Source organism: Parasteatoda tepidariorum, chromosome 1 (genome assembly GCF_982258835.1).
Source record: "Parasteatoda tepidariorum strain Cologne lab strain chromosome 1, Ptep-v5.0, whole genome shotgun sequence".
Lineage (NCBI taxonomy): Eukaryota > Metazoa > Arthropoda > Arachnida > Araneae > Theridiidae > Parasteatoda > Parasteatoda tepidariorum.
In genome coordinates, this window is record NC_141755.1 from 988,581 (window position 1) to 1,005,196 (window position 16,616).

General features: G+C 31.6%; 1 protein-coding gene across 6 annotated transcripts in view; it reads left to right on the forward strand.

The window, feature by feature from the left end:
- LOC107438830 (uncharacterized) overlaps positions 1-16,616 on the forward strand; it is a 131,027-nt gene that overhangs the window by 41,049 nt on the left and 73,362 nt on the right. For 3 of the 6 annotated variants that reach the window (XM_087157955.1, XM_087157963.1, XM_087157958.1), the window contains exons 2-4: positions 9,261-12,358; positions 15,213-15,283; positions 15,661-15,741. In XM_087157955.1, coding sequence (XP_087014081.1) covers positions 9,261-12,358; positions 15,213-15,283; positions 15,661-15,741 — 3,250 coding nt within the window. The remainder of the gene's footprint in view (positions 1-9,260; positions 12,359-15,212; positions 15,284-15,660; positions 15,742-16,616) is intronic. The other 3 variants (XM_087157961.1, XM_087157979.1, XM_087157973.1) reach the window with 1 other exon arrangement.

Below are 16,616 nucleotides of genomic sequence, written 5' to 3' on the forward strand. Positions count from 1 at the left end.
ACAATATGAATTTTCAACTTTTTTAGCTGTTTTTTTAATGTTATATTTTACACATATTTAAGCTATATATATATATATATATATATATATATATATATATATATATATATATATATATATATATATATATATATATATATATATATATATATAGACTTCTTTAATTACAAGTAGAAATATATTGGTATTTTTTTAATTGTAAGAAGCAGTCTATCAGTTATTAAGAATATTTGTTATATTCTCAGAATTATATTTGTTTTAAAATAAAATATCCGGAAAAAAGTAATCTAAAAACTTTTTTCCATTCATAATCAAATATTATTCAATAAATGATTTCGTAAACTAAAGAAATTTCAATGATGACTTTCTGTGCCTCTCTTAGATCTAAATAACTGCGAATTTGAGAAGTAATTGTTTAGAAGTGAGCCCTATCGAAACTTTTATCTTTAACGGTGTCCGATGCAGTATTTCATTACCAATAATTATTAAAATATTAAATATATATTTTATTTATTATAGCCTAATTTAGTACAAAAAATGCGAAAAAAAGTATGAAAAATGTGTTAAATGAAAATTCTGTGTCAAAAGGTTAATGAAATAAATATGAGAAAATTAAATAGCAAATCATTTCGAAATTCTTTTTACGAATTTTGTGTAAACCTACTTATCAAAATAATGAAGGGTTTATTTCGAGATAGATAAGCTGGTTTTTCCATAAATTTTTTTTTGCATAATGAAAACGGCACATAAAATTGTTATTCATTGTGGATTTTATATAGGGTTAGTTAAATACGAAATAAATAAATATGCATCACTTTGAATTAATGACCTTCCCATTAGACTTTCTTTAGAATTAAGTATTTGTAAATACACTCTATTTAGGGTTAAAAATCATCCCAAACTTTTTATTTTTTTCGATTTTTATTCATCTTTATTTACCACTGACAATGGAGGACTTCAATTTCTCGATTACTCATTATCAATTTTAATTTATTATAGTGTTGCATTCCAGATTATTGTTTACAAGCTTATTGCATTTATTCTTATGTCTATTGCTCTTATGTCTTATGCTATTACAAAAATACTTTTACTAGATCCACGAACATGCATTTTTTTTTGAAGCAACAACTTTCTTATGACAATAGTTTACGACCACAGTTTTAAAAAACATTTCATTTACACTGACTCTAAATTTTTTCAAAATAATAATTGACATGGTTGAGCGAGTCCGCTAAATTACGTGACTGAACTAATCTGGTTGTACAGTTGAACAAAGTCAAATAGAGATCTTTGTTTGCCTATTCATTTTAACTGGAATTTTGTGCGGAAGTTTCAGTTGTATGTTTTAATAAAAGGATCGCGTTACGCACATCTACATTTTATATTTTCATTGCATTCATACAACTCATTAAAATCTTGTATAACATCGTTTATCCAATATTCAGTAGCTTAAAACAGTGAGTGACACTAATGATTTTACTCCATTTGCCTTTCACCCTTTCATTTCAAAGGGAAAAAAAATGCTTTTTATCTAAATAGTTACGCGCAGTATCGTAGTCTACGAAATTTTTGATTTGGTATGGGATATTCAGTTAGATTTTATTCACTGTCTTTTTAGTGAATCCTCGCATTATTTCCAAAAATTATCGTTTGATAATATTGCACAATCTGATTTATTTTAGAACTTCGGGTCAGTTATTTGCCTTTTATAGGATTTTTTTAACATTAAAACGGATCTTTCACAGCACATTTCTTTTTGAAAACGGAGTCAATGACGTTTTAAATGCATAATTTTTTTATAAGTAAAACTCCTTAGAATACATAGTTGTGTTTTTTCCCTTACAAAAACAATACCATATTTTCACGTATTCCCTCAAAATTATCAGTATAATTTTTCCCTATTCCACAAAAACGGATCTTTTAGAAAAAATCTGGACTCTCATTGATATTTAATCTCGGCTTAACACAATAACCATTGAATTAAGTACTCTCTTATTCCAGACTAAACACTGGTTTCTGACTTTTTATAAAGGAAGTTTTTCATTTAGCAGAGCATTGTTTTTGTTAACCATTAATGGCATTACAAATAACTTTTAAAAAAAAAAGGAATCTGGGCTCATCCTAGGACGTTCCATTATAAATTTTTGAGGGACAAAAGACCAATGGAGAGAAAAAAAAAGACTACTGGGAGATGCATCCAAAAGTGGTAGATAAGGTTGTTTTATAGCTTTTTTTATATGATAAACTTTTAAAATAGTGCAAATTATGTTTCAAAGCATTGTAAAAGGTTATATTTAGACATTTACTTTTTCTTAGCTCTATTTTAGTTATTTTCCTCACAAATCTTCAACATGTGATTTCTTCAAAGCCGCAATGACAAGTGTTGCCAACCATCCAAATCGCAGGTTCAAAATACTGTTAAAAGGAGGGATGTATTTAGTCCCAGCAGTCTACCTACATGGAATATATGTGTTCCGTAAGCGTTAAAATAATCTATTAAAAAAATATTCTCTGGGAAAAAGAGTGAAAGTAATAAACTTTTTTCCTTGCAAGAAAATAAATAGAATACCATTCTTTTTTTCTAGACGTTATCGATTCATTTGGGCAAAAAAGAAATACACCATAAGGTTCGCAAAGATTGTACTCAATTTTTCAATGTATATTTCGTCAAATACACCATACAATTTCCATTCATAGGTGATTTTGGTTCCGGGTATTCTAGATATCGAGATAATTTGAATATTTTAAATACCGTGTTCTATACTGGAGATTCGAAATACTTTGTAGTGTCTCGGTGGTGACGGGGAGTTTTTTTAATAGTCTTTCAGAAATTTCAATCTTAGAGTATCGGATATCGAATATAAAGTTCAATAATGCAGAAAAAGAAAATAATTCAATACAAGTCCATTTTTTTTTCTGAAATGGACGTTGAACCTTTCTTAACCGACATGAATTAAATTTTGACTAACATTTAATTGACTTTTAACAGTATACAGTTGATACTGAAATAATTGTTTCAAAAGTTTTAAAAATATTTTATCTTGTTTTTACGAAATTAAAGTTATATAAGGAAAAACTTTGATTTAAAAATTGAAAATAATTAATTTAAAGTCCGCAAATACTGAAAAATTTGACGGTCTCATTCGTTTATAGAATGAGTTGTTCCCATCAGAGTTTCTGCCCTGACAGCTTCACTTAAAAATATATTCTGAAAATTGGATGCTCCTCGTATACTTAACAAGACAGTCACTACAGTTCTGTTAGTTTAACTATGGGCTGAGTTATTTTTTCATTTGAAGGCGAGTTATTGGCAAATCTCTAACTCATCTACTGAAATTTTTCCAGATATATTTCAGAAAATCTTCATTTCTCTGTGGGAATTATTAGAAATTATTGTCTTCATTGAAAGTTGTAAAACCATGTTAATTATGGTAAAATGTATTCTGCAAATTCGCCGTTTAGTTATTTTGATGTAGAATCGAAGGCCTCTTGGTTTAACGATAATTTTCGTTCAGTTCTGCAGTTTTTTGGTTACTATGTTATTTTTTGTTGTCTTTGCTTTCATTGATGTTACTACAATTTTTATTTACCGTTATTTGATTGGTTCATTTTCAAATAAATTTTTCATACCACCAAATATAAGAGGGGCTCCCGATTGTAAACTATTACCCTGCAGGATTTTTTGTTTTTAATTAGCCCATTTCCACAAAGAACACGAACAGTTTATTTTTCATAGTGATTAGTCGGATTATGAGGCTCCTTTTTCACTTAAAGCAGATGTTTTAATACGCGGAAGTCAATGAGAACCTTCTCAAAAGAGGCAGCATCAAGTAGAGTGAGACAAAACTGGTCACAGCCACAGATTATCTAGGCTATATAAGAGAAAGAAGGTGATAAATCCAAATATAAACTCGTCTAAATACATTATTGAATTCTCAACATATTGATTTTTATCAGAGCGTGGGTTTTACCAACTTTCACGACTTTCTCTCTCGAGAACTTCTCTCAAAAGTAGAGTTCATTCAGTACATGATGATGGCGATCAATATTTCCAAGGTGAATGAAAGGGTTTTGAAATGTGCAATCGATATCTCTGAACTTATTTTTAAGATTCAAGGAAAGTAGTGCTACCTGTTGGTGCCTTCCCTGTGCCGTACATTAAATTGTGTTGCGTAACAACAGCTTTTCGTAGTCTCAATTATAATTAAGTTAACTGCAAGGCTTTCCCCTATAATATTCTCAAATGCTTAGGTTTTACTCTTCCCGAGATTTTAATGGATCCGTATTTGTTTTTAGACTTTTTAAAGATCTTTGGTTTTATGGATGTAATGTAGATGTTACCGGCAAAGTATGAAATCCGGCATTATATAGAATGCCTAATCATTGTATATAATGCCTAAAACTAGCCGACAAAGTATGAAATGATTTTTATTTCACACATTGCCTAGGCATTCTATAGAATGCCAAATGCTATTTAGGCAAAGTATGAAATAAACGTCCTGATGAGATTATTATGTAAATGACGTGCTTGTTACTGTGAATGATCGAAATCGGTGGCTGTTGACTTTCACCGGTGAATGTTGACAATCACATAGTCGCATTAATATCCGAAATATTTATTACATCCGATTTGATATTAATTGAGTCATGGATATAATTACATTTATTCGATATTTTAATACTTACTGACGATAGATTAGAAGAAACATCAGTGTTTGGAGTATCGGGCAAATATATACCGGGCAATGGCATTTGACCTTAAAAAATATCAGTGTAGGGTATACCGGGTAAATGTATACCGGGCAGTGGCACTTAACTGGTATATATTCCGGACATTTACCAAAGGTCTAGTCATACTGGGTCTATTTAAGTGCCACTGCCCGGTATACCCTACACTGATGTTTTTTTTAAGGTACAGTGCCATTGCCCGGTATATCCTACACCGATAATTTTTTAATGTCAAGTGCCATTGCCCGATATATATTTGCCCGATACTCCAAATACTGATGTTTCTTCTAATCTATCGTCAGTAAGTATTAAAATATCGAATAAATGTAATTATATCCACGAATAAATTAATATCAAATCGGATGTAACAAATATTTCGGACATTCACCAAAGCGACTATGTGATTGTCAACATTCACCGATGATAGTCAACAACCACCGATTTCGGTCGTTCACAGTAACATGCACATCATTTGCATAATAACCTCATCAGGACGTTTATTTCATACTTTGCCTAAATAGCATCCGGCATTCTATTGAATGCCTAGGCATTATATACAATGCCTAGGGAAAGTATGTAATGCTTCTCATATTTCATACTTTGCCTAAAAACGTACGGCATTATATAGAATGCCTAGGCATTCTATATAATGCCGGCGTTTCATATTTTGCCGGTAACATAGACAATGCATTAAAATATTAAAGTTAATTGTAACAGAAGCTCCGTGGCGGAAGTAAAAAATAAAAAGAGTATTTTTAATAAAAGACCTATAGTTTTGTCCCAAGAGACGGAAAAATATGTATTTTTGTTAACCTTTCGGGATTATATAAAAAATTATCAAAATTTTAAATGCTCCAAAACCAATTCCAAATTTTAAAAAAGATAAAAAGGTTTTTACTATTATCTTTAGTTATATGAGTTTATCGATATCAAAAAAACCTTTATTATAAATTATTTAATTTCTCTAAAATGAATCCAAAATTTAAACACAAACGCCATTTTCAGTCATAAAAATACATGGTTTTAAATCCCCTGATAATAGTTTTCACCAAACTGAATTACGAAGCGAAAAAGAACCTTTGGCATATGTTGAAATCAGAATGATTCTTAAACATTTTTCTGGAAGTGTTTTCTATTGTTTTATCTGATAATTTGTCCATAACAGTGATGAGAACAGTAACTTTTAAATCTAGAGAGATTCATCTGCACACAAGGTGTGTATGTTGTGCCTGCTTTTTGTGCAAACTTAAATTCTTCAATTGCTACCCCACAAATACTTTAACCCTTTCCAATCCTTATTTTAAAAATATTACTGACCCATTTTAAAACTATTTGCTTATAAGCACTCATCATTTTTTCAAGCAACCACTAAACTGTCATGAGGAGCTGAAATATCTCTTCCTTAATTGCACTGTCACTAATGTGCTTTCAGTCTAAAATATTTATCAGAAGTTTCCCTTACAGGAAGCTATGCCGCCCAAATAGCGTGTTCGTACTTTAACATACAAGTGCACATTGCATACAAATACATTTTTAAAAAAAATGTGGTAAAACTTTTTGGCATGCAAATTATTCCTTTAAAAATTTTCTTTTTTCTCTTCAAAGTTATGTATTTATGTAAAATGAAATAATAATAGGTTCCATACACAGATTTCAGTGCCATAATATAAATATTTTGATCATAATTGTATTCATATCTTTGACGTGAGGTCAATTCGAAGTAATTAAGTTTATTTTAAATCTTGAATCTGATTGATTTGGAAGAATCTGGTTGTCTGGTTGCTGAGGCACCTTACCTTTTTATGTTGTTAAGATTTAGTTTATAACTTTGATTACATTAGTACATTCTAAGTGCTCTGCATTGACCTTTCTCACTCTCTTAAATTGTCGACCATTCTATGCATTTCTATCCACTAATGCTAATGAGTACAATTTAATGACAACTCTTTCAATATTTTAAAATAATTGTCTTATTGATGAATTTTGTAATCTGGTTTAAAACACTCATTGCATTTTTCAAGCATAGCGACGGTTTGTTTATTATTTAGCCTTGACATTTACCTTGACTCAAGTATCGAGCCATTAATTTCGCCCACGGATTTTTGTTATAAATCTTAATTCCTTTTATCAATTGCATTTTATAGTTGCTTTAACGATTTAGATTACGCGAAACAGGACTCGCGATATTTTTAAATCAAATGTTTAAAATGTAATATGTTGAAATAAATTGTTTTAGAATATTTTATTTAATGATTTAACATATTCATTTTTGTCTCTAAGGCAACAAGTGTTTTTTCATATTAATATATTTTTTTTTATAAATTGATAGAGTGAATGCTATTACCTAATAGGTAGTTAAAGAAGTAAGTATTGAAAAGAGTAATTCTAAAATCATAGATAAATGCAACTCTCAGATTAAGATTTTTGTTTAAAATAGGAATGTGAAAGTGACGAGTGGTCAATCAAAACTTAAGTTAAAGATAAGAATTATAACTAGCTTAAGAAATTTTACAATTATTTTTCAAGCTAATTTCTATGAACTTAGAAAAAATATTGAAACTCCAAAATGTATAAGTATTAAACAAAGTATCAAACAATTTAAATATTTTGTCCCTTCTATGCTGTTATTATTTTTTTAAGAAAATGTTTTTTAACCAAAACATATTTAAAACAAATGCAGCTATTGGGATTATTTAAAAATGTGAAGATGTAAGCATAATTAATATGCAATAAAATAAATAATAAAATTTATATTTTTCCCCTAGAGAATGTTGAAAATCTGCTGTGATTTAATTGTATTGAAGAAGACAGAGTGTTTTTTCGGTTCCTTAATATTCTACATACATTCCACTTTTTGATTTTTAAAACATAAAATTTGTTTTCATTACACTAAAATAACAATTAAACAATCGATTGATATCCATAATAAATTCCTGCCATCTCCCGAAAGCAAATAATTTTTTTCTGTGGCCCTTATCCGTAAAAGGCCTTGTTTTAAATACGAAATAAGTCTTTGATATAAATTGAGTATGATTTTGATAAACTTCAGATGTTCTAAATATTCAAATTTCTCTCTCCATATTGCAGAATTGGGGTCAATAAATAGAAATAAATGATTGAAGAAAAAAGACTACGTTTTTTCCTCTAACACCAAAATTTATATTCATTATTCCAATTCATGTAAATTTCAGGTGTGATATATTTTCGTAATAACGCCGTTCCATGCAAAAGTATTTTAGAATGGAATTATGTACTGCTGTTAGTAGTTGCGGTAAAATATCTGTAAAATATTTCTTTCTGTCAGGACTCTTATTTTCAGGTAAGTTAAGAAAATGTCTGTTGGGACAGATACTTGAAAATACCCAATTTAAGAAAAGTTGTTTCAGGGGTATTTCATTTTCAGAATAAATTTAAGTACTTAATAAATGGTAAATATTGTCAGATGTTTAGAAAATTGATTCTAATAAAGTGATAGGTGTTTAATTTCTGTTGAAGTTATTTAGATAATAAAAACTTTGATTTTGTAAAATTTTTGAAGAAGATTTAGTTATTTATTGTTTTATAAATTAGCGATACCCACAATGTACGGAATCGTTGACTCTTTTTAAACCTTTACCATATCATTAGTAAAATGAAATCTAATAGTTTTACATATTTCTCTAAAATATGTATTTAGCATTAATATTAGTTATTTAGTTAAATCCAGGTAATTTTTCTCAATTATTATTTATTATTTTTTTTGCATTCTAACTTAAACATTTTATACACAACTCTCACTTCTTTTTTTTTGTAGGGTATTTTTTAAACTATGTAGTTGTAATTTTTTCTTTCAAAATTAATTGTTAAAAAGTTAGTAAAATTTTACATCTGCAGTATATGGGTTATACGTCCATAGAATTTAAAAGTGAAAAGTTATATATTAATTTTAAACTCATTTTACTTAAATGATAAGTTTTCAACGTGCTCAATTTGCAATAAGTCTTAAAATGTTATAAGTATCTTCATTCTGTTATCTGAGTACCTCGTTGTTACTTAGGAATAGTAATAAAAACTAAAATAACTATTCAAAATCCAGTAAAGACGCTTTAAATAATCTGCAATTTGTTACTTGGGTTTTTTTTACTTCAGTTTTATTATAAATCGCATGAAGTATGTATTGTACATGAATGGTAGAAAGTCCAAGAAAGTAAGTATCAAATTAGAAAAATTTCTTTCTAATTAATATTTAACTATAATTAATATTGAAACAAACGAAATTATTGTAAGATTGTAAAAGGATTATTTTTAATTAAGTGCATAGTTTTACGATAATTAGTTATTCTCGATTTAAGAAATTCCTCTATTTATATGTTTTAAAATTCACAAATATAGTTAAAAATAAATTTACAACTGTAATAAACTATAAATTTACGACTAATATTAAAACTTTTGGACTCCTGATAGCTATTTTATCATAAATTTGTTTCGATAACGTGTAAGAAGTTTTTTGTACGATGTAATAGAGTGTTAACATCTTCGTTTATTCATTTTAGGAAAATGGGAGATATGAAACCATGGAGGCTAAGCTACATCATGTTACTCTTCGACAAAAGTCCAAGGTGCCTCGCACTCGGCTGCCACAGCGATTTGAGTATGTAGAGGTTTCTGGAAAAGAATATAGAAATGGTGCTCCGAAGAAAGATTATGAAGACCATGGAATTAACGCAACATCTCTACACCATTTAGCAGACACAGATGAGAACAAAGAATGGCTAAACCTTATTGGGCAGCGTGTGTGCATTAGTGGTGTGAAACCTGGTATTCTTCGCTATTACGGCAAGACAAATTTTGCAGAAGGCTGTTGGTGTGGTGTTGAATTAGATGAGCCGGTAGGGAAGAATAATGGAACAGTGAATGGTGTTATTTATTTTACATGCAAGCCAAATCATGGAATCTTTGCTCCTGTTAGTAAAGTATCGAAGCTAAATGATTTGAGTGCGTGTAGTTGGCCAAGTGATACGATTCTTCCCAAAGTACAAGAGTCGCACTATAGGCATTCAAGTTGGGATTACAATGTCGGTTTTGTGCCAACTTCACAAGGAGTTAAATTCATTAAAACTAGCACTAGTGATCCCACTTCCTTAAAACCAAAGATGCGTCCTAGCATGCCTAATAACAGCCAAAGTTTCTCATATGATTCCAGAAATATAACAGAAAAAAGGCGTTCCGAGTCTCTTATTATTAAAGCAATCCGAAATTTTGAAACAACGTCGGAGCATTCATCTAGACGAGGAAAATCATTTAGTGGCAGTTTCATGAATAACTCGTCATCTTCTCATAGCTTAAATAACTATGAGACAGGTAAAAATGCACACTATTTTAGTTCGAATGTTATGCGTTTAAATGATCACCGAGGATCATTAGAGCCTCTACCGGATTCTTGCTTAAATACGAGTTCATCGAGCAAAAATACTGCCAAAGTTAACAAAACTATTTCTAGTCTACCTATGGCTATGGAAGAATTTGAGCAATACCTTCAGACTCCTACAAATTCTGGTCAAGCTTCACCCTTAACAGCGGAAATGAGACGATTGAAAGAAAGATCGTATTTCGAAGGTGCTAAATTGCCTGATGCTTATTTTTCTTCTTATGATTATCCTGATTTGGAAGATGAAGTAGATAATGATGATCAGATGTCTATTGACTATGACGAGAGTCTGGGGATTCTGACGCCAAGTCAGATGAAAGATTTTACTTTGTGCCCCGATTTCCCTACTTCTAGTGATGTCAAAGGATTTGATTTTCCTAGTTCTGAATCTTTTGATGATATCAATGAATTACCTGAAGACGAGCAAGTTCACGATGTTTCTGTACAATATGTACCCGAATGCCGTAATGTTGAAATCACTAAACAAACGAATGTTAGCAAGTATAGCAATAGTTACTCGATATCCAGTGATAGCAGAACAGACAAGATTCTCAACTCCACTGATAAGTTTCTAAGCAGTATTTCGCAAAAGAAGTTAAATGTAGTGACTCATCCAATAAAATCCAAAGTCAAAGCAGATCTTCCTGATTATGAGCGGCCACATAAAATAAATAATATTCTCGCAGCAACAAATTTTTACTCTAACCCTGTTCCCAATTTAGGGAATGAGGTAAATGATAAAGATTTTCTTTTGAACTCGCTGCCGAAAACAGGTGCTATAGATGTTTCTAAGAATATGGATATAGTTCAAAATTCTTTTCATACCACAAATACAAACGTTTATCAGTATTCAGTGACTTCCGAACAAAGTAACAGTGAGCAAATTCAGTCCCTTTCCAGTTTAGTTCATGAAAGTAAAATCACCAATAAAATACAAAATTTTGCCAGCGAAGAACTTAATTCAAAGAACTATGATACTGACAGCAGTCGAGACTCCTTGATGCAAGGAGAACCTGAAAATATTATTCCGAAAGAAAAATTAACCGTCTCATGGGAAGATTGTATACCACACAGCAATAACACGTTCAACTCCTTAGAGAGACCGGAATCCGTTTACACTGTAGCCAGCTCAGATACAGGCTACCAAGAAGATGGTGAGATAGAAGGAGGAATGGCTACTTCTATGGACTCAACAGATAGCACAAAAAGATTCTCAACAGCTAGTAGGGACAGTTGCATCGTCGCTGATGAAGTGGATGCTTATAAGATAGCAGAAAGCAACAGCACTTCTGGTTATTCTACTGGATTAAGCGATTCTTGTTGCAATGACAGACCTGAGGATGATTTGTCGAGTAAACCCCTTACTGAAGAAGAACTACAAGATTCTGTTGGCCCCTGCGATTCTGAAGATGGGTTTTCATTCCAAGAAAACAACAGTTTGAGTAAAGATTCTGAAATGATGAATGCAGAGATGTCAGATGTTACTGTTGAAACAGTGACTGCTATTTGTCATGACAGCACAAGCGAAGCACTATGCGAAACTATGGTTGAAGATACTACTCTAACAGAAATTAATGATTCGTTAATGTCTCCCGAGGAGGCAAAATCTTCAAACTTATCCGATCAAACTGAAAACTGTGATACGCCAATGGAACAATCTAAAAATTTAGATGCAGATTGCAGGAAGGCAAGTGATCATTCGAGTGTATCCACAGCATCTCCCGCACACTCCACTCCAGAGAAAAAATTGAACAAAAATAGACCCAAAGTTGATTCTCTAAAGAAACAGCCTTTAAACTCAAACAAATCTTCTAGATCATGTGACGAGGAGAGAAGAAAGCAGATTATTTCTAAGTCGCCGAAGAAAAATGTCATGTCAAAAATTAAAGCGATGATCGAAGCTACATCTTGTAAAAATGGCGGCGTTAAAAGCAAGACAGAGGTTGTTGAAAGCAAAAGGGTAGTAGTGTCAGTTCCCAAGAGAAGCCGATGGGAAGCAGTTACTTCAAAAATCGCAGCTAGTTTAGCAGAAGAGAAAACAAAACCGAAAGCTAAGAGAGAAATAAAAAGTAGAGTCGATACCAATTTGATGTCTGCCCGTCAGCAAGTTACGGTGTGTAAATCACCAAGACTTGATTCCTCACGCAATTCCAACTATGGTGGAGATGGTACATTGACTCCAGTTTCATCAAAAGATAAAAGACCATTGTCAGACAGAAACAAGTAAGCAAATTGATTTAAAAAAAAAAATGCCACTCTACAATTTAAACTAATCGAAAAGGAAGAAAAAAACTTAAAGTGTAAAAAAAAAAAATGGGTTGGTGTATTATTTATGCGACAAAACTTTTAATTAAAATCTAAGCATTATATTGCTAACTTAGTGTTCTTCGTTAAAATAATTTGTTTTTCTAAATGAGCGAAAGCTGAACTGACAAGAAAGTGAAATTTTGTTAGTGCATTATATTATGGGCAGGGCGTAAAGTTATTGCATCATAGGTACGGGATTCTATGCCTATGATTTATATATATATATATATATATATATATATATATATATATATATATATATATATATATATATATATATATATATATATATATATATATATATATATATATATATATATATATATATATATATATATATACAGGGTGTCCCAAAAGGTCGTTTACAAACTTAACATGCTGGTCTCTCATATCATGATGAATAAGATTTACATAGGAACTTGTGTCCGGAAATTAAAACTGCGACCGCTAGAGGGCGATAATTGCACGAAAACGGGAGAGTGGGAAAAACAATCATTTCAGGCGTGGACGTTGAAGGAGAAGGATGAATGAGTTTAGTAACGCAGAAATGGCCGACATGCATTACGTATACGGCGCCGCTGATGGAAATGGACGAGCCGCGGTACGGACGTACCTTGAGCGCTTCCCAAACAGACGTCAGCCAAGTCATGTTTTGTTTGGACGATTGCACCGCAGATTATGTGAATCAGGTGCTTTCGTAGAACGTAGCCACATCGGTCGAGAACGTGCTGCACGCACACCTGTCGTAGAGGAAACCGTGCTACAGGAGTATGCCATCAACCCGCAACGAAGTCTCCGAGAAGGCGAACGTGTCTTGGGTGTAGCTCGTTCCACCATAATGCGCATACTACACGATGACATGCAACACCCTCACCACTTCCAAAAAGTACAGGCATTGTGCGCTGACGATTATCCCAAACGCATTGCATTCTCACGCTGGTATTTGCAACAGCGGGTCGCACAGCCAGATTTTCCATCATGGATTTTGTTTTCTGATGAATCCTGCTTTACACGAGATGGTGTCGTGAACCTGCTCAACATGCACGTATGGGCGCATGAAAACCCAAGATGTACGCGTACCCATGAACATCAGCAACGTATCAGCGTAAACGTTTGGGCTTGTATTATCGGTGACATGTTGATTGGCCCTTACCTTCTACCTGAACGCCTCGACGGAAATACCTATCGCATTTTTTTAGAAAGAGTTTTGCCGGATCTGATGGGTGACGTTCCAGCCGCTACACGCCGAAACATCTGGTTTCAGCATGATGGAGCGCCTTCCCACTTTAGCTACGCTGTTCGAGAATACCTCGATAGGATTTATCCTAATCGCTGGATCGGTAGAGGAGGACCAGCCCCATGGCCGCAGCGATCCCCCGACCTGACTCCCCTGGATTTTTACATGTGGGGACACATGAAGTCCATAGTGTACGAGACACCTGTAACATGGATCTTATCGCGAAAGCGGCAGCACGTGTTCGTGACACTCCTGGCCGATTTGAACGGGTTCGTGAATCCATGCGCCGACGCTGTGAAACGTGCATTGTGGCGAATGGAAAGAATTTTGAGCATTTGCTGTGATGTAATGATGTTTTATAATAAAAATCATATTAACACAGCTATCGATATAATTTTTTTTCTCCTCATCCAAACCTGCACTTATCGCCCTCTAGCGGTCTCAGTTTTGATTTTCGGACACAAGTTCCTATGTAAATCTTGTTCATCATGATATGACAGACCAGCATGTTAAGTTTGTAAACGACCTTTTGGGACACCCTGTATATATATATATATATATATATATATATATATATATATATATATATATATATATATATATATATATATATATATATATATATATATATATATATTTATCAGAAAGGTATTAATCTCCAACCCCCTTTCCAAATTAGCACAAATAAGAAAAGTTAATCATCTTTCGTGCTTCTTTTAGATTTCATAAATATTTAAATTTCGGTTCTAGGGCAGGATAATTTTTGGTTGCAGGATTTCGATTATAGTTCCTGATTTTCGTGCAGTAATTTTGACGGAAAAAATAATGTTTGCCGAAAATTATATAAAAATATTGAAACCTGTGCTAAAAACAATTAACAGGACATAATGATAAGCTAAATTTTATATTATTCAGGAGTGCATTTGTTTCTCCAGAAAAGCGTTTTGGAAAGAAAAACCACGATTTTCATACATGTAATAACATGTTTCTGTGTATTGTGTCGTGATCTAGCGTCTGAGAACAATACTAAGAGACAGTCTGATATAAAAATGTCTCTTTTGGAAATAAAAAAGTGTGGCTTATCACTTTATTGTTCAAATTCCTTCATTTGAATAACTTTGTTATCTACAAAAACATTTTAACTGGCATATATGCATTTGGAATGAATATAAAACATCAGGATGCTGTTTATGAATTACATTTTTTCATTAAATTTCACTTTATTCTGAAATTAATTCTAAAATTAAATTAGTTTTACAGGTCACCATATTTTGTTTTAAACTCAAAAATGTCTTTTAAATATCATTCAACGTGTTCTTATAAATTGAAATATCATTTAAATATTTTCCATGGTATATGAGCTTCATGAAATTTTCAAATGAATATTTTTTTTTTTAAATATATATAAAAAGTTTGCGAAGAATGTTTTTTTTTTTCATAAATGGCATTGCTCCTTAAATTCAATTAAAATTTTATCTGTTTGGTGTATGATGTTTATTTCACTAAAACAAAATCATGCATTTTTTGTTACAGTGCGATCAATTTGGGTAAAGAAGTACGCGCTGCTATGGCAAGAGAAGCTAAACAAGACATCAAAAGTCAAAGTAAGGCTACTTTTACAGTCAGATTGCATGACCATTCCCTTTTGGCATCTGCTTATTTTAAATATATATTTTATAAAGATGGATAAAGTAGCCAAAAGATCCATTTATCACGTTTTTGTTATGAGAAGTTATTACCAAATAAAATTTTTAAGTGTAATATAATTTGTTGTTTACGGGGGATCTGTTGCACGCAAAGAAAATACTATTTACATCTTTATGTATGCAAAGCTTCACCTGTTTTGTGTGCTTTCCTGCCTTTCTTCAGCTTTTTCTCTTTGCTTTCGCCAAATATTGAATCCTTTTCCTCCTTGCGAGCACCATTTATTCATTAGGAGGGTGCTTTTCTCTTGCTAACCATAGAATCCTGCTGTTTGCAGGGCACTTGCAACGTCTGCTATCCCTCATGGCGGGCTGTGCTCCTGTATGCAGGATGACTTACGCAATACAAACACCACCAGGTAAGCTCATTTGCTGTCCTATCCTTTTTATCACTTCTTTCTTATCTTAATATTCAGTTTTTTTTTAAAAAAAAGTTTCGAGGAAAATTTTTAAACTGTATTTTTTACAGACAGTATTAGTAATGGAAAGTCTCTAGTTGGATAAAGGGTATTTTTATTAAGTATTGCTTTGTTACAAATAAATTAAATGACATTATTTTCTTAATAAGAAACTAGGTAGCTATGCTTAATGGGAAGCAATAATGATGCAAACTAGATTTACACAAATAAGATACAAATCTAATTTCCAATTTTTGAAAAAATTGAAAAAGATGTCTGTACAAATTCAAAAACTGATTACGTCGATTGAGATCGTTTTCTACCTAACCTAAACAATTAATGGCATAATCTATGAAGAGAAAACTAGGATTAAATTTTGTGCTTAATATATGATTACTTGATGCATTTTTTTTTTTTGTATATTTGTTATTTTTTTATATGTAATTTAGTTTAAGTTTAAAAATTTCTATATTTTAATCGTTAAAGTCTGCAAGACATTTTACAGGAAAGACATAAGTAGAATCAAGTAATTTAAATTAAACGTAAATGTGTGTGTATATCAAAGGGCACATAGTAGTAAGTTTCGTGCTTTGCAATACATACTATTATCTAAACTTATAAAAATTATAATGAATTATTTTTAATGATAAATGAAGTTAATATTAATTGTACATTAAAATTATAATTAATATTATTTATAATTTTATTATATTTCGGAAGATAAATTGCTTAAGCAAACATAGCTATGCTAAAACATTGCAATACCTGACATCCAGTCACTAAATTTTGCCCTATTTTCCTCTTGCAGAGGAGAAGAATTAGAACATATTCGTTTT